This window comes from Amblyomma mixtum, chromosome 1 (genome assembly GCF_055824585.1).
Source record: "Amblyomma mixtum isolate Tamu chromosome 1, ASM5582458v1, whole genome shotgun sequence".
Taxonomy (NCBI): Eukaryota; Metazoa; Arthropoda; class Arachnida; order Ixodida; family Ixodidae; genus Amblyomma; species Amblyomma mixtum.
In genome coordinates this window covers 234,749,972-234,762,658 of record NC_143012.1, presented here as the reverse complement: position 1 = coordinate 234,762,658, position 12,687 = coordinate 234,749,972, and the positions used below count along the sequence as shown (strand labels likewise).

The following is a 12,687-nucleotide window of genomic DNA, read 5'->3' as shown; positions in this document are numbered from 1 at the left end:
CCGAGCACCATAACCACTGAGCCACCGCGGCGGCACAGTCGGGAATGTTGAAGAATTGCACCAAAATCGTAAAGCCCTCCGCGGTCCTTTTTCGTACTGCGACGCAGTTGCAGTGGTGCATATTCAACGCCAGCCTCATTGCCTCCTGAGGATGCTTCACCACTTGGACTGGTAAAAGCTCATTTCAGCTTACTGGAAAAACAGAAGAATCATGTGGAGAGAGAAATATGCGTAGTCATTAGAACGGCATGATGCCATTCCAGAAAAAATTAATGAGACCAATGGTGTGCCACGCAGTGTTGGAAATGGAGTGACTGGCCGATGCGCACTCGTGATATCAGCTGCCAGTTGGCGTGAAGTAAAAGAAAGTGAAACCGACACTGTGCGGCTGAATGGGGCAAATTTCAGCAACGGGGCACTTCCGATCATTGTTGCGCTTGCCATCGCGTGCATGCTTGAGGTGTGCGGGCACCACTTTCTCATGCAATTCAGGTTCAAAGAGGTCTTTTGGTTAATTGCTGGCTGTGCATAATATACCTCGACGCAACCTCCTGTCTGAATTAACTAGTGCAAGCCCACCTATGTCCGAATTAACGAGCATCCGATGCCATAAACTCATATGGGCATTGGTCGCGGCCACGCTTCTAGTTCAAATTATCCAAATTTCTGAATTAACAGCGGTCGAATTACCGAGATTTCACTGCACGATAAATATCAAACAGTGTAGAAGCAGTTGCTTGTGGCCGTGATCGTCCGATATAAACCTGGTCACATCTCTTATGACGAACAAAGTGATAAAGCCATATGCCAGCGGCTTTCGTCATGAACAAACAGTACAAAGCTTTGTGACAATAGTCAGCCATTCACCGTACTTATATAATCTGCTAGTGATTAAGCTTAGATCCTCAAGAAACGGTTCTCCCATTTGCAATGTCATTTTGCTTGTTTTGGGGCAGACACAACCCTTCACTGATCATTGTCAATCGCTGTGTTCTTTCTGGGGAGGTGAGATGTTACTTTCACGTTTTAAAGGGGCCCAGAAACACAATCTTAGTTGACTGTTTTGCCTGTTGATTGCATACAGTGAGTCACAATGGTGCTATTAGCGTCGGTAATACCGCGTACATTCCGTTTCTTAATATTTTAATGTCCTCCCATAAAACAACTTCATGGCTCTGATGGTGTCGCCACACAGTGGCAGGTTTTTAGCAGCGGATATGACATCACCTGGCGCGAGCTTGATGACCGGACAAACAGTAAATATACTGCAAATTGTGTGAATAAATAGAGACACATATTGTCACCTGTCTGCGTTTTATATTAGATCAACAAAAACAACTTGCTTGTCTTAGATAAAAGCCCTGCAAAGCAAGTAAAATAAAAATACACCACCAGGGGCGCCCTGGCATGGAAACAACGCTGCCAGTCTCAGCAAGAACGAGTTACAGAGAGCAGGCAACCCTGGAGTACAAACTTCCGCGACGTGCTCTGGCTGGCTGTTTTGATTGGTTGCGCCAGGTGCCGTCATTGGGAGAGCGAAATAGGAGTGGGAAGCCCCACCAAAATCGAGTTGAGGGCAGCGTTTTGTTTGCTTGTATTTTGAAATTTCTTCACTGAATAACTCCCATTCCTGTGCATCGATTCCTGTAATTCTTTTTAAGTCAGTATCTGTGTGACATAAAGAACCCACCTGAAGTATAGCCGGTATTCCCCCAGGCAGTGTTTCGCAGCCCCTTTAAGGTGGCTGGGTACCTGTTTACAAAGCATTGGCAGTGTTTTTTTGTCACAACTAATGCAAGAATCTTGGCTTTGCTGTGTGATCTTAGAAGACTTTGTGAACAGTATCAAATGCTATCTAGTGTGTGCTGACTGCTGCAAGATGAACAGACATCCCCTTTGTAGCCGCTTATGTCGGAGTGCAGCACACTGACTGGCATGTCTTTCTGTGTTTGGCTCTGCCAGGGTGCGGCTCAAGGACCACAAGAAGCGGCGCCTCATGTCCCTGCCCCTGTGGCTGGGACCGGGGCTGAAACTGTCCCTCTCCCTCTACAACCTGGTGCGGCCCACGGGCAAACCGTCCACAGTACGCCTTGCTAGCGACACCAACGAGGAGCTGCTCTCCCGTCGAATCACCTACGCCATGGTACAGTGGCTTCCCCATGCCTGTGGCTGGACACAGTCTGAGTTGCTGCGCCACCTTTCGTATAATGCTTGGCTGTTGAGGTGTCGAATTGACTGCTACGTAGGGGTTTCCTTAGTCATTCGGTAAATTATTAAGGCGAAAGCCTTTAATGCCTCATGCTGTCGTTAGCAATCCAGCAATCCTGTTAGCAATCCAGCAATTCGTGTCAGCAGCTGTGTCTGCCTCTGTGTTCCTGTGTGTCCACCAAGATATGTGAGACAGTTACTGCGAAATTTCCTTTCCTCAAATACAATTTTCAGTTTCTTCATTAGGGGGGGGGGGGGGCCTCTTTCTTCTTTCACTGCCACTTCCTCCCTTCCTGTATGGTGCTGTTAAGGTGTCCACAGAGATGACTGAGAATTACAGCCCCATTTCCTTTCCTCAAAAACCATTGTGTTCAAAGAGCTACAACACACCAGGTTCCACTCCTAAAGGCGAAGCTTAAGCGCCATTAATTATCAGTCAATTAGTGCTGAGTGATTAATCAGTAATTAGTCATGAATTAGTAATACTTCATCATCAGTTATGTGTGACGTCATCCAGTGGTGACGTCACCAGTGTCACATAAGCAAAGTGGTGCGTAAAACGCTTTCGCCTCTGCGCACTTTAGACAGTCAAAGTGCCCCCTGAATTTTTTTCTTCCTTTATTGGCCAGGAAAGGGGGGGGGGGGGGGGGGGGGGGGGGGGGGGGGGGGGGGGGGTGAGGACAACATTCAAGAAGTAGCTTGACATTGTCCTTCCTCAAAAAGGAAGCCCATTGTTAACTATGTGCTCTGCGGCACTTGATGTCTTCTTGATGTCTTGGCTTCAAAGAACTTTTCTTAAAAGGGGAATGCAGTGCTTTCGAGCTGTAGACCTGTAAAAGGAAGGTACAGGCTCTGCCTGAAAAGTTTTCGATGTTTTTTTTACTACATAGCAACTTTACATCTCTTTACAGGGCAGTCAAAGTTCAGATAGTGTGTACACAACCAGGAAAGTGTCACATTTAGGAGCACTGTAATACCAGTAGCATTTGTGTGTGCATAAGAGGTTGTAATGACGCTTGCTGGAAAACATCGGCACTAGAAATTTAGTTATGTGCAGGATTAGCTCTGAGTGGATTAATTTCTGAGCTTATGGTAACTTCGTAGGCGCCATTAATATTTGCAATACATTCGGAGGTCTGACCGCATTCAGGCGTCCTGTCCAGTAAGTTCCAAGTTCCCAGCATGTGCCCTCCCTTTGGAATATCTGTCATCTAAAAAAAGAAACCACGTTGAGGAGATGTGAAGGTTGTGAATGGTTTTCCAGGGCGCAGAAAAATATTTTGAATGCCCTTCTTAACCCTTTCTCTACCATGGGAAAAAAAGGGCCATATTTTGGGGGTTTTCATTCAACTTTTAGTGAGTTGGGTTGCTCAGGAAGAGCAACTTGGGTCTGAAGAGGCCTACAGGTGTCAGCACCTGCCATCACAGGGCAGTGGCGCATCGCTTAACCGTTGCACCAATTCCCAAGGAGTGGTATGAGGACTCCCAGGGATCTGTGAATGTAAAGTAGAGAATGACCAATTCCGCACATATGGGCATTAACCCGCTAACATATCACTTCGTACTTTTAAGGTGGAACTTAAGTGACCCCTGCAGTTTTAGTGCACTAAGACTAAGCCCCACCACTTGCTAACTTTGCCGATTTTTGAAGCCCGCTTGACCTTGAAAACCGAGCTTCTAACTGAAACTGAAGTGAAAATCGAAATACCTAGCACATCTAATTCTCATTTGGCCTAACCATGCTAAATCGGCCGTAATTTGTTTTTTGTCCAAGAGCTATTGGGTTTGAAATTTAATGCAGGACATCAAGATGAATCCAGTTCAACACAGTTTTCAATAATATGTCTCTGCCTGTATATTTTTTTTTTTTCGTACTGAACAGATAATCGATATTTGAAGGCATTTTTTCTTCATATTCATACTCAATTCAAATCTGAAAATTTCAGTATTCGCACATTCTGAATATAAAATTTTATTAATGAAATCAAGGTTTTTAGATAAAATTTGAACAGAACTTGTAAAGATGTGCTTGTTGCCGAAAAAAAAAATTAAAGAAACTTTGGAATGTACAAGATGTCTGCCTATCCAATAGTAAATACTTCTGAAAAAATCATAGCTCTAGCTCATGCAGTTTTCCAGCAAGACAACAATCGCTTTAAGTGCTTTAAGTAATGGGGCAGAACGATCAGGCGAACCCTCCACAACGCAGACAGTATCAAATCCTTCCCTAATGATGTGGAAACCCTCCAAACAAAGCAAATAACGTCGGTAACATCATTACACTCTTCAAAATGACCGCTGAGTCGAGCAAAATGGGCGCAAATAAGAAACTGATCCGAGGCTCTACCACCAATGTTCTAGCCAGGTTCCTCGGGTCTTCGCTGTCTGAGCTAAAACCAGGTGATGAGGCAGCATCTTCAGTCACCGCTGCTGCCTGCAGCATGTTCAAAAACGGTGTAGAAACGTTTGAAAAAAGTGTTCGTATCCATCGTAAGATTCCTGACAAGTGTTATACCCCTGCCACACGGCAAATTTAATGTCATTCCCATCGAATGACATTCGTTCAAAACGACATTAGTTTGCTGCCACACGAGAAAATCTAATGTCATTCGATGAAAACGACATTAGGTATCGAATGAGTTCCCTGAACACATTCTCCTGCGAAGTACGAGCTAATGTGTTCCCTCGACACCAGAGACTTGGTGAGAATATACACCGAAAAACACGATTACAAAAACGTCACAAGCACTGTAATATTTCTGCGTCCCTACGATTGTGCTGTCGTTCATTTATGTATATAAAAATGCCAAATAGAATTGGAAAAAAATAAAACTCACTCTCGCTACCAGCCTTACGTGGTTAACATTCACAACATGGCGACGCCTAGCTCGCCCGGTTCGGACCGAATACTGCGTCGCCGCCGCATTTTTCGACGCGATAGCTTGCTCTAAACGGTTGTATTCGCTTTTATTTTGTGCATTCTCATCCCTCTGTAACAATATAGGTTTGAAATATCAGTCACTTTTGAGATAAATTTCAGAATTTCTTGATGCTAGGCTTAACTATGTACGGCGTACACTGTCGTCATAGCAACGACCCCGAGCGAAGTATTTCTCCAACTTTGCACTAGAATCTACATTTTCATTTCATCCAATTGATTTACATTAAAAAAAAAACAAAGCCTTCAAATGCATTCATTACTGCCGTTAATAAAAGAGAAAAACGTTTTTTCAGCACTCAGTTCAGGAGGTTTGACTTGCTATCGTCTAGATGGCGCCACAGTATGTTATGCTTCTCGCGCGCTACGCTAGTCACACCCAACCACCGTGCTCCCTACCAAAACTGTTGTGAGGACGGGCGGCAGTGCGCGCAAGGTGCGCCCGTAGCATGCGCAAAGCTTTTGCGGACGCACAGCTAATACTGTCTAATTTCACCATAGAGAGCATTTCACAATATGACGTCCGCCATTTGCCTGCCGCCGCTGGCTGAGGTTTGGCTTGGCTTGGACTTGTGGTGGATAGCAGTGATCAACACGTTATTGAAATCAACGTTTTTAGATCCCTCGCACAGCACACCTATCTAAATATGTTGATTAAAATGAGGATGAAGATTTTAGAATCGGTTTCCATTAGCAAAGCAATACTTTTTGCAACGTATTGAAGCATACATCGAAATTTTTGTATGCTGTACTCAATGTACTCTCTTTCCATCGCAATCGCCATCATTTGCAAATGACATTAGTTTTTGCCGTGTAGCAGCACGCAGAAAAAATGACATTAAGTCGAACAAATGTCATTCGATGAGAATGACATTAAATTTGCCGTCTGGCAGGGGTATTAGTCGGCGTGGTAAGGAAAGAATTAGACATTTTTACACTGTGCATACCATACTTGTCCAAATTGTTTGGTCATCTAAACTTCAGGCGATGGAAAGGACAGAGAATCAAACAAAAATATTTTGCTGTAAAACGTCTGCTTTCATTGGTTTTTTCAGGCCCGTCAACAGCACTTCAGTACCGTATATGCGCGGGTAAGGGCCAAACTTTTTTTTGCAATTTTGGCAGGGTGCGGCCCTTTCCCAAAAGCAGCATCTTTCAATTCAGTTTTCAAGCTATATTATGGGGAAACTACTTTATTGTCCCATAGAGTCTGGTGCTGCTATATCTGGTGCCTATATCTGGTGCCCTTACCCGCATATATACGGTTATTTTAAAAAATGTGATTATCTTGTCACCTCTTACAGCATGTTTCAATTTAACGAGCAGCGCAGATTAACTAGGGACAGATTATCGGAGCATGCATGGCCTCCGAGATTAGGTGCACTGTTATTCGCAGCCGGAGCTAATTGCAGAGGCCATGGCGCGTGCATTTTGAAGGCTATTCCCGCATGGGTCATGGAAAGTTTGGGTGCGGCCCTTACACGAATCTTTTTTTTTTTTTTAGTATTTCCTTCAGGAAAACTTGACGTGGCCCATACACAGGTGCAGCCGTTACACGTGTATGTTTATACATTATGTTCAGTTTTAAAGCGTGAGAATGCAAGTCGAAAATTGTCGGAAATTTTACTCCGCGTAATAGGCGCACCCCGAACTTTGAGCCGGATTTTCTGAACAAAAAAAAAAAAAAGTGCGTCTATTATGTTAGTAAATACGGTAGTAACATAAAGAAGTTGGCTAAACCATACATGAACTGTGATGACAAATTTGGTTGGCTCGTCATGCCCTTCTGGTATTTCAGGACACTGCAGAGGCCCTTATGCCCGGTGACATTGCCAAAACCCAGGAGTATGGTGGCAGAAAGGCGTACTTCGACATCTCTGAAGTGAAACAGATCAGGGCATTGGCTCCTCCTGGTGAGATGCCCTTTGTCTTGTTTGCCGTCTTTGTCTTATTTGATGTGTGTGCTTTGCTACGTTGAAATCCTTCATGAGGGAAATGTCTGCTCGGCATGCCTGCTTGAGCCACGGTGCTTTTGTGCTTACAGGGTCAGATGAAGGAAGTGTGGTGAGGCATTCAGTGTGCATTGCCTAGTGGGGTGGTGGCAGTGTTTATGTACAGGTGGGATTAGTTTTACAGTGGCCTATCGGCAACTACTTTGTTCGAGTCACTGATTTGAAAGACTGTTTCTCTACTACTGTCCCTTTAGGGCCAGTATCCTCTAAAATTATCTAGAGTGTTTTTAATCACTCTTTGTGGCTCAGTTCGTGAGCCTCTCGAGGTACATGATGCGAGAGGCGTCGTCCAATGGGATGTTCAGTCTCCTCATGGTTACATAAGAGCATTTCTCACTCATCACAAAAATGTGAGTAAGCTAGAAGGAAATGGTTCGCTTCACCTGTGACAGCACAATTGTCGCACTTAGGTGAACTGACATAGTGAATCTTCTGCCACCAGACTGCTGTATAGGCAGAGTTCGTGCACAGACAACATACAAGAGAGTAGCTCTCTTGCACAACAAGCTCCATGTGACACAAGGTTGGCACAGAGGTGCCCTAAGTGCAGAAACATGGTGCGCCACTAGCTGCTTTGAGAAACTCTCGTCCTCCGGGACAGCCATTGAATTTTGATATGGCCGGGCTTCTTGGTAAAGAAGGTCTGCCGCCACATTACCGGACTATATTTGCAATAGATGCTCAGGACAGTGAAGCTCTTTGCCTGATTTTCAACAAAGCTATCATTAGTAGAACACTGTGCAATGTTTGCTTCTCGTAGATCAGGTTTGCAAGGGACGTCATCAGATTATCGACATGGCCTGCCATGAAAGAGATAGAAATGTACTCTTAGGTATAGTATTTCTTTTTAATGCAACAGCATTAGAAGCTACACGGGGCAAATATGCATCATCAGTCATAAAGTTCGCCTATTGGTTGGAGGGAAGTGACATCATCAGACCCGAGCATTCCCATTGGCTGGAAGGAAGTGATGTCACTTCCGGTAAAGGCATCAGCAGCTGCTAATGCTATTGCATTGTCAACATGCAATGATGTTAGGTGTCCCTGTGAATTTTTTTTTTTTATGCTGTCAACCTCTATGGCAATGCTTTCTGTATTTGTAGAATAATGTGTGCGCTTAAGACTGAGCTCCATGTACGCGAAAAAGTAAGCGACGCGACGAGGCGGCGTGGCGACGACGGCTGGCTGTCGCTCCGTCGCCCACCGGCCAAGCTCCATGTGCTGCGACAACGCGAACGCGAAATGGAGACGACGATCAGTGTTGCTTGCATAATACACCACCGCAACGCTGTTTGCGTTTATAATAAGAGTCACATTATTTGCAAGGATTAAAATTTGGGGCAGAAAAATGACAAATAAAATGTGTTTACAGCTTTGTCATTGTATGTCAATTTCACGGGCGCCGCCATGTTGCCTGAACGTGGGGTGCACACCTGTTTGAACCTCGCGCGCTTTGTGACGTCAAACGACGAATACTCGCTAAGCCTAGCAGCACTGCAAACACAGAGGCAATCTGAAAATCTGGAGTGTTTTATCACTAAAATTTTGCGGTTGAGGCACGTTCAGACAAAGCAAAAGCTTTGTGCGCATTTAGTTTGCCGTGAACGTGGGGCACAGCGTAGCGACAACGACGAATCGGTGGTGAAGCAAGATTCCCGGCCAGAGCCAGCGCCATCTTGAATAGAGCCGGCAAGAGGCCCGGTAGTGACGTACGCTGCCGGATTAGCTGCTATTGGCTAATCGCGTAGGCAACTTCCGGGTGACGAGCGAAATTTTCTGTGAGTGCAGATCCAAGCGACACGACAAGCGACACGGGCATTTCGCTTCGCGCGACAGCGTCGCTGATTGCTTGTCGCTGTCGCGTTCGTGTTCACGTGAGTTTTCGCGTACATGGAGTTCAGCCTTTACTCAAGAGTGCCGTAGACTGTTGCTGTGTTCTAGCCACCTGGAAATAATGTTGGTGTATAGCCAGCTTCTGTCATTGTCACTATTCCACCAGAGCTTGCTTCGCACTTTTTTTGGCTTCAGCATTGAGGGACATGTTAATTTGGTCATTGTGCATGCAAAGCTCTTTTGTTAGGTTGCATTTCATTTTGTTCTCAGTGCAGTGTTGACAGCTAGGTTCCACGGTCACTGCAGTCGAGCTGACTGTTCAGTTTAAGATGTAGTGGCCATTTTTCCGCCATATTTTCAGCTTTAGTTGTCTGTTACTGGCACGACACTGCTGTGAAAGTTATAATTGATTTGATTTTACTTGCTGGTAGTGGACTGCCACTGACAACTACAAATGAATTTTGCAGCGCATCACCCTCAATCTCAACTCTTTAAGGTGCTTTGTACGCAATGGTGTACACAGTAAGCTTTCTGATTTTTCCCAGTGTATGCTGCATTTTGCAGTGATTTTATTCTTTCAGCTGAATTTAGCATTGTTCTTGACACTAAGATGTTCTTTTTTTTTGCTTCGTATAGCCAAAGCAGTAAATTATATTTCGCGAAACAATGAGCTAGGTAGTACGTTGTCCGCCATTCTTGTGGAGATAGATTTCGCCGCTAGTAATACCATCAGTTTTTTTTTTTTTTCACAATTTCAAGCACAGTGTTCCTCTTTCAAAACAGAAATTCATCCTGCAATCCTTCGGGTAACATTTCCTGGCATTTCGATGTTGCCATTTTCACCAGTTATGACAATTTTATGAAAGTTTGCACATCCCTGTAAAAAATAAAGCGCTTGTAGGTATTCTGTGCTGCGAAACTGACAAATTATCTTTTTTAGGGCCTCAATATAATGTTTGGGCAGAAAGACATTTCTTTTCGATGGAAACAAATAATGGCGCCAAAAAGGGTTAATGCTTCGTAATTTTACTTTAAATTAATATATTAGTGCATTAATATCAGGATGTTGCAAAAGGTGGAGCAGCATGTTTTGCATCTGATTTCATCATTTATCATATTTCTCACACGGGACATGATTTGCTGCAGTTCGTGGCGTGTCTTGCACAAAGCATCTGCGGTCCTCTTCTTTTCAGGCCTGCGACTGTTGGGCTTCAAGCCCCTGAGCTGCCTGGAGAAGCAGCCGCACGTGCGTCCCTGCAGCTTTGTGTACCCGGATGAGGGCACCGTCAAGGGCAGCACCCGCCTCTTTGCCGCCCTGCTGCAGAGGTGCCTGCACCACCGGGTGGCCCCCATCTGCTACTGGGTCTCCCGCACCGCCCAGGCTCCCAAGCTGGTCTACCTCCTGGCACAGGTGTGGGACACAACAGAGTGCCATGTCGTCATCTGGGCTGTCATTTGAGTAGAAATGTGCTTATGTGAAATTTTTGGTTGCCAGTTGAATCAAATAAGTTCGAATATCAGTACAGATAGTTCAAACTAAAGACAAATGCTTTTCCACAAAACACCGCTGTGAACCGAAACAGAGGTATTGCAAACAAGTCTTGTTTTCACCCATCATCAGTGCGATTTACTACTATACCTGTAAGGCCTATCTGCAGGGGTGTGTGAATAGTAAAGCATTCGATGTTTGATTCGATCCAAATGCAAATGAGTGGTATTTGAAACATCGAAGTATTCGTTTCGAGTGAATAACATTTTTGGAACACTTGCTTCGCTTGGTTTCAGTCCAGCATACCTCCTCTGAAATGGCACCATGGCACGCACGCAGCCAAAGCGGATTAAGGTGAAAGTGCTCGCCTTAGAAGAATACTACCTTAAACCTGCTCTCTCCAAGGATAGATATACTCTGCACCTTTGCGCAGCGGCACATTTGGTGGTGCAAGAGGCTGTGCTCAGATCATATTGCACTTCATGCTGGCCTGTGCTGATGACACGCCTCCATCCAGAGCCGTGTAACGTGCAACGTGCATCACTGCGAGTTTTGGTGGACTCGAAGACCCATCACAGAAATTCCGGATACTGTGTCCTCCAGTTGGTATCCGATAGCATGCCATGTGTCGTATTCCACTTCTGGCGAGTACGTGGTGCCTTCGCTGACATCTTTTGATGTTCGCTTAATAGACGAATCAGGCCAAACGCACGATCACACGTGCGCATTGTGGTCACATGACTGCGTACTGCCATGAAAATGAGGAGAAATCACGGTATCAAATGCAACGTGTTCAAAATTTCAGCCACGGTTGTACACTGAACTTCGCGGGATGTGTGACTTGTGGTGCCGCGCAGTTCTGGAGTATGAAGTGTTCCTGAAATTTCAGCGGTCGAAAAATCTGTCAACTACCCTTATATTTGAAATCAAGCACGTAAAGAATCGCATAGTAAAAAGTTGAGGCTATGATACTTGTGAACTCTGACTCGCTGCTGATCGAACATTGCCTAATTTAAGTTTGATATCGTTTTTATTATTTTGTTTCATTTTTTATTTCACTTGCTGTAGTGAATTCTGAAAACACCATCTTTTGGCATATGCTGTTGAGTTCTAATGAATTGCTTCTTTTTTTTTTTCGCTTGTACATTTGCAGTTGCAAACTATTCGCTTTGATTCGAAAATATTTGCTTCACTTTTCAGCTGTTCGAACAAAATAACTATTCGCTTTGAACTGAAAATGTAATATTTGCTCATGCCTAGACATTCTACATCAGAAATCGTAATCCATTATTGCAAGTGGAGCATTGTAAAGGGAAAAATCGTAAAGAAATTTTGATGTCTTTAATGTGGGTCTTGGCCACATCATGAGAGTGTCATCAGAGTGTCATTGTGTCATGCCTTTCTCGCGCAGGAGGAGGAGCGCGACACCCATGGTCTGCAGATGGTCCCACCAGGCTTCCACGTGGTGCAGTTGCCTTTCAGTGATGACCGGCGCCGGTTGCAAGCGCTCGAAGAAGGCAAGGCCAAGGCAGCTCCAGCTCTGGTTGCCTTGGCAAAGGAGGTGGTGCAAAAGCTGCATTTCACTTATCATCCAGACAAGTTTGAGAATCCAGGTACTATATGCCAACACACTAGCAAGTCATTGCAGCTGAGAGCTTCGGTGAATTGCCGAATATTCTCCTCTCCCTGGAGTGTCTGCTTCATAGCAGTGGTTGCAGTACTGCTGGCATGTCATGAAAGTGTAAACATGGCTTTCGGTTGATTCATTGTTCATTTGCTTCTTGTGCACCACTGACCTTTCCTTGTAACCAGATAATCCACATGTGTATCTTGAACTGTACTCTCAAGTGCTAGGCTGGTATTTTACGATGATTCTGTTTCAACATGACATTTCTTTGACAGCAGCATGATGATGACAACGCTTCTGCAGATGCTGATGTTGTGTGACATTTCTTTTGTGGTGCTCCACTGTTTCTATGCAGGAACAGTGCTGAAAGTGACTAATATCCGTTTACAGCGACATTCTTTATCACTCTTGTTGTAATCTCATAATCTGTGAACAGTGGCATAGTCTTGTGGCAATGTCTTATGGCATTAGTAGATAAACAAAGGCTTGGTGTACTGATGACATTACGCCAAAATGAGGCCTTGACTAGGTAACCTTAGTTCAAGAATTTCTATGGAATCTGGAAAGTGGTAAGCCAGAG

At 44.6% G+C, this 12,687-nt stretch overlaps 1 protein-coding gene across 1 annotated transcript in view; it reads left to right on the top strand.

Annotated features, from left to right (window-relative positions):
• Irbp (Inverted repeat-binding protein) overlaps positions 1-12,687 on the top strand; it is a 36,405-nt gene that overhangs the window by 15,409 nt on the left and 8,309 nt on the right. Inside the window, exons 9-12 of the mRNA XM_089564726.1 lie at positions 1,963-2,143; positions 6,945-7,059; positions 10,185-10,402; positions 11,892-12,093. Coding sequence (XP_089420852.1) covers positions 1,963-2,143; positions 6,945-7,059; positions 10,185-10,402; positions 11,892-12,093 — 716 coding nt within the window. The remainder of the gene's footprint in view (positions 1-1,962; positions 2,144-6,944; positions 7,060-10,184; positions 10,403-11,891; positions 12,094-12,687) is intronic.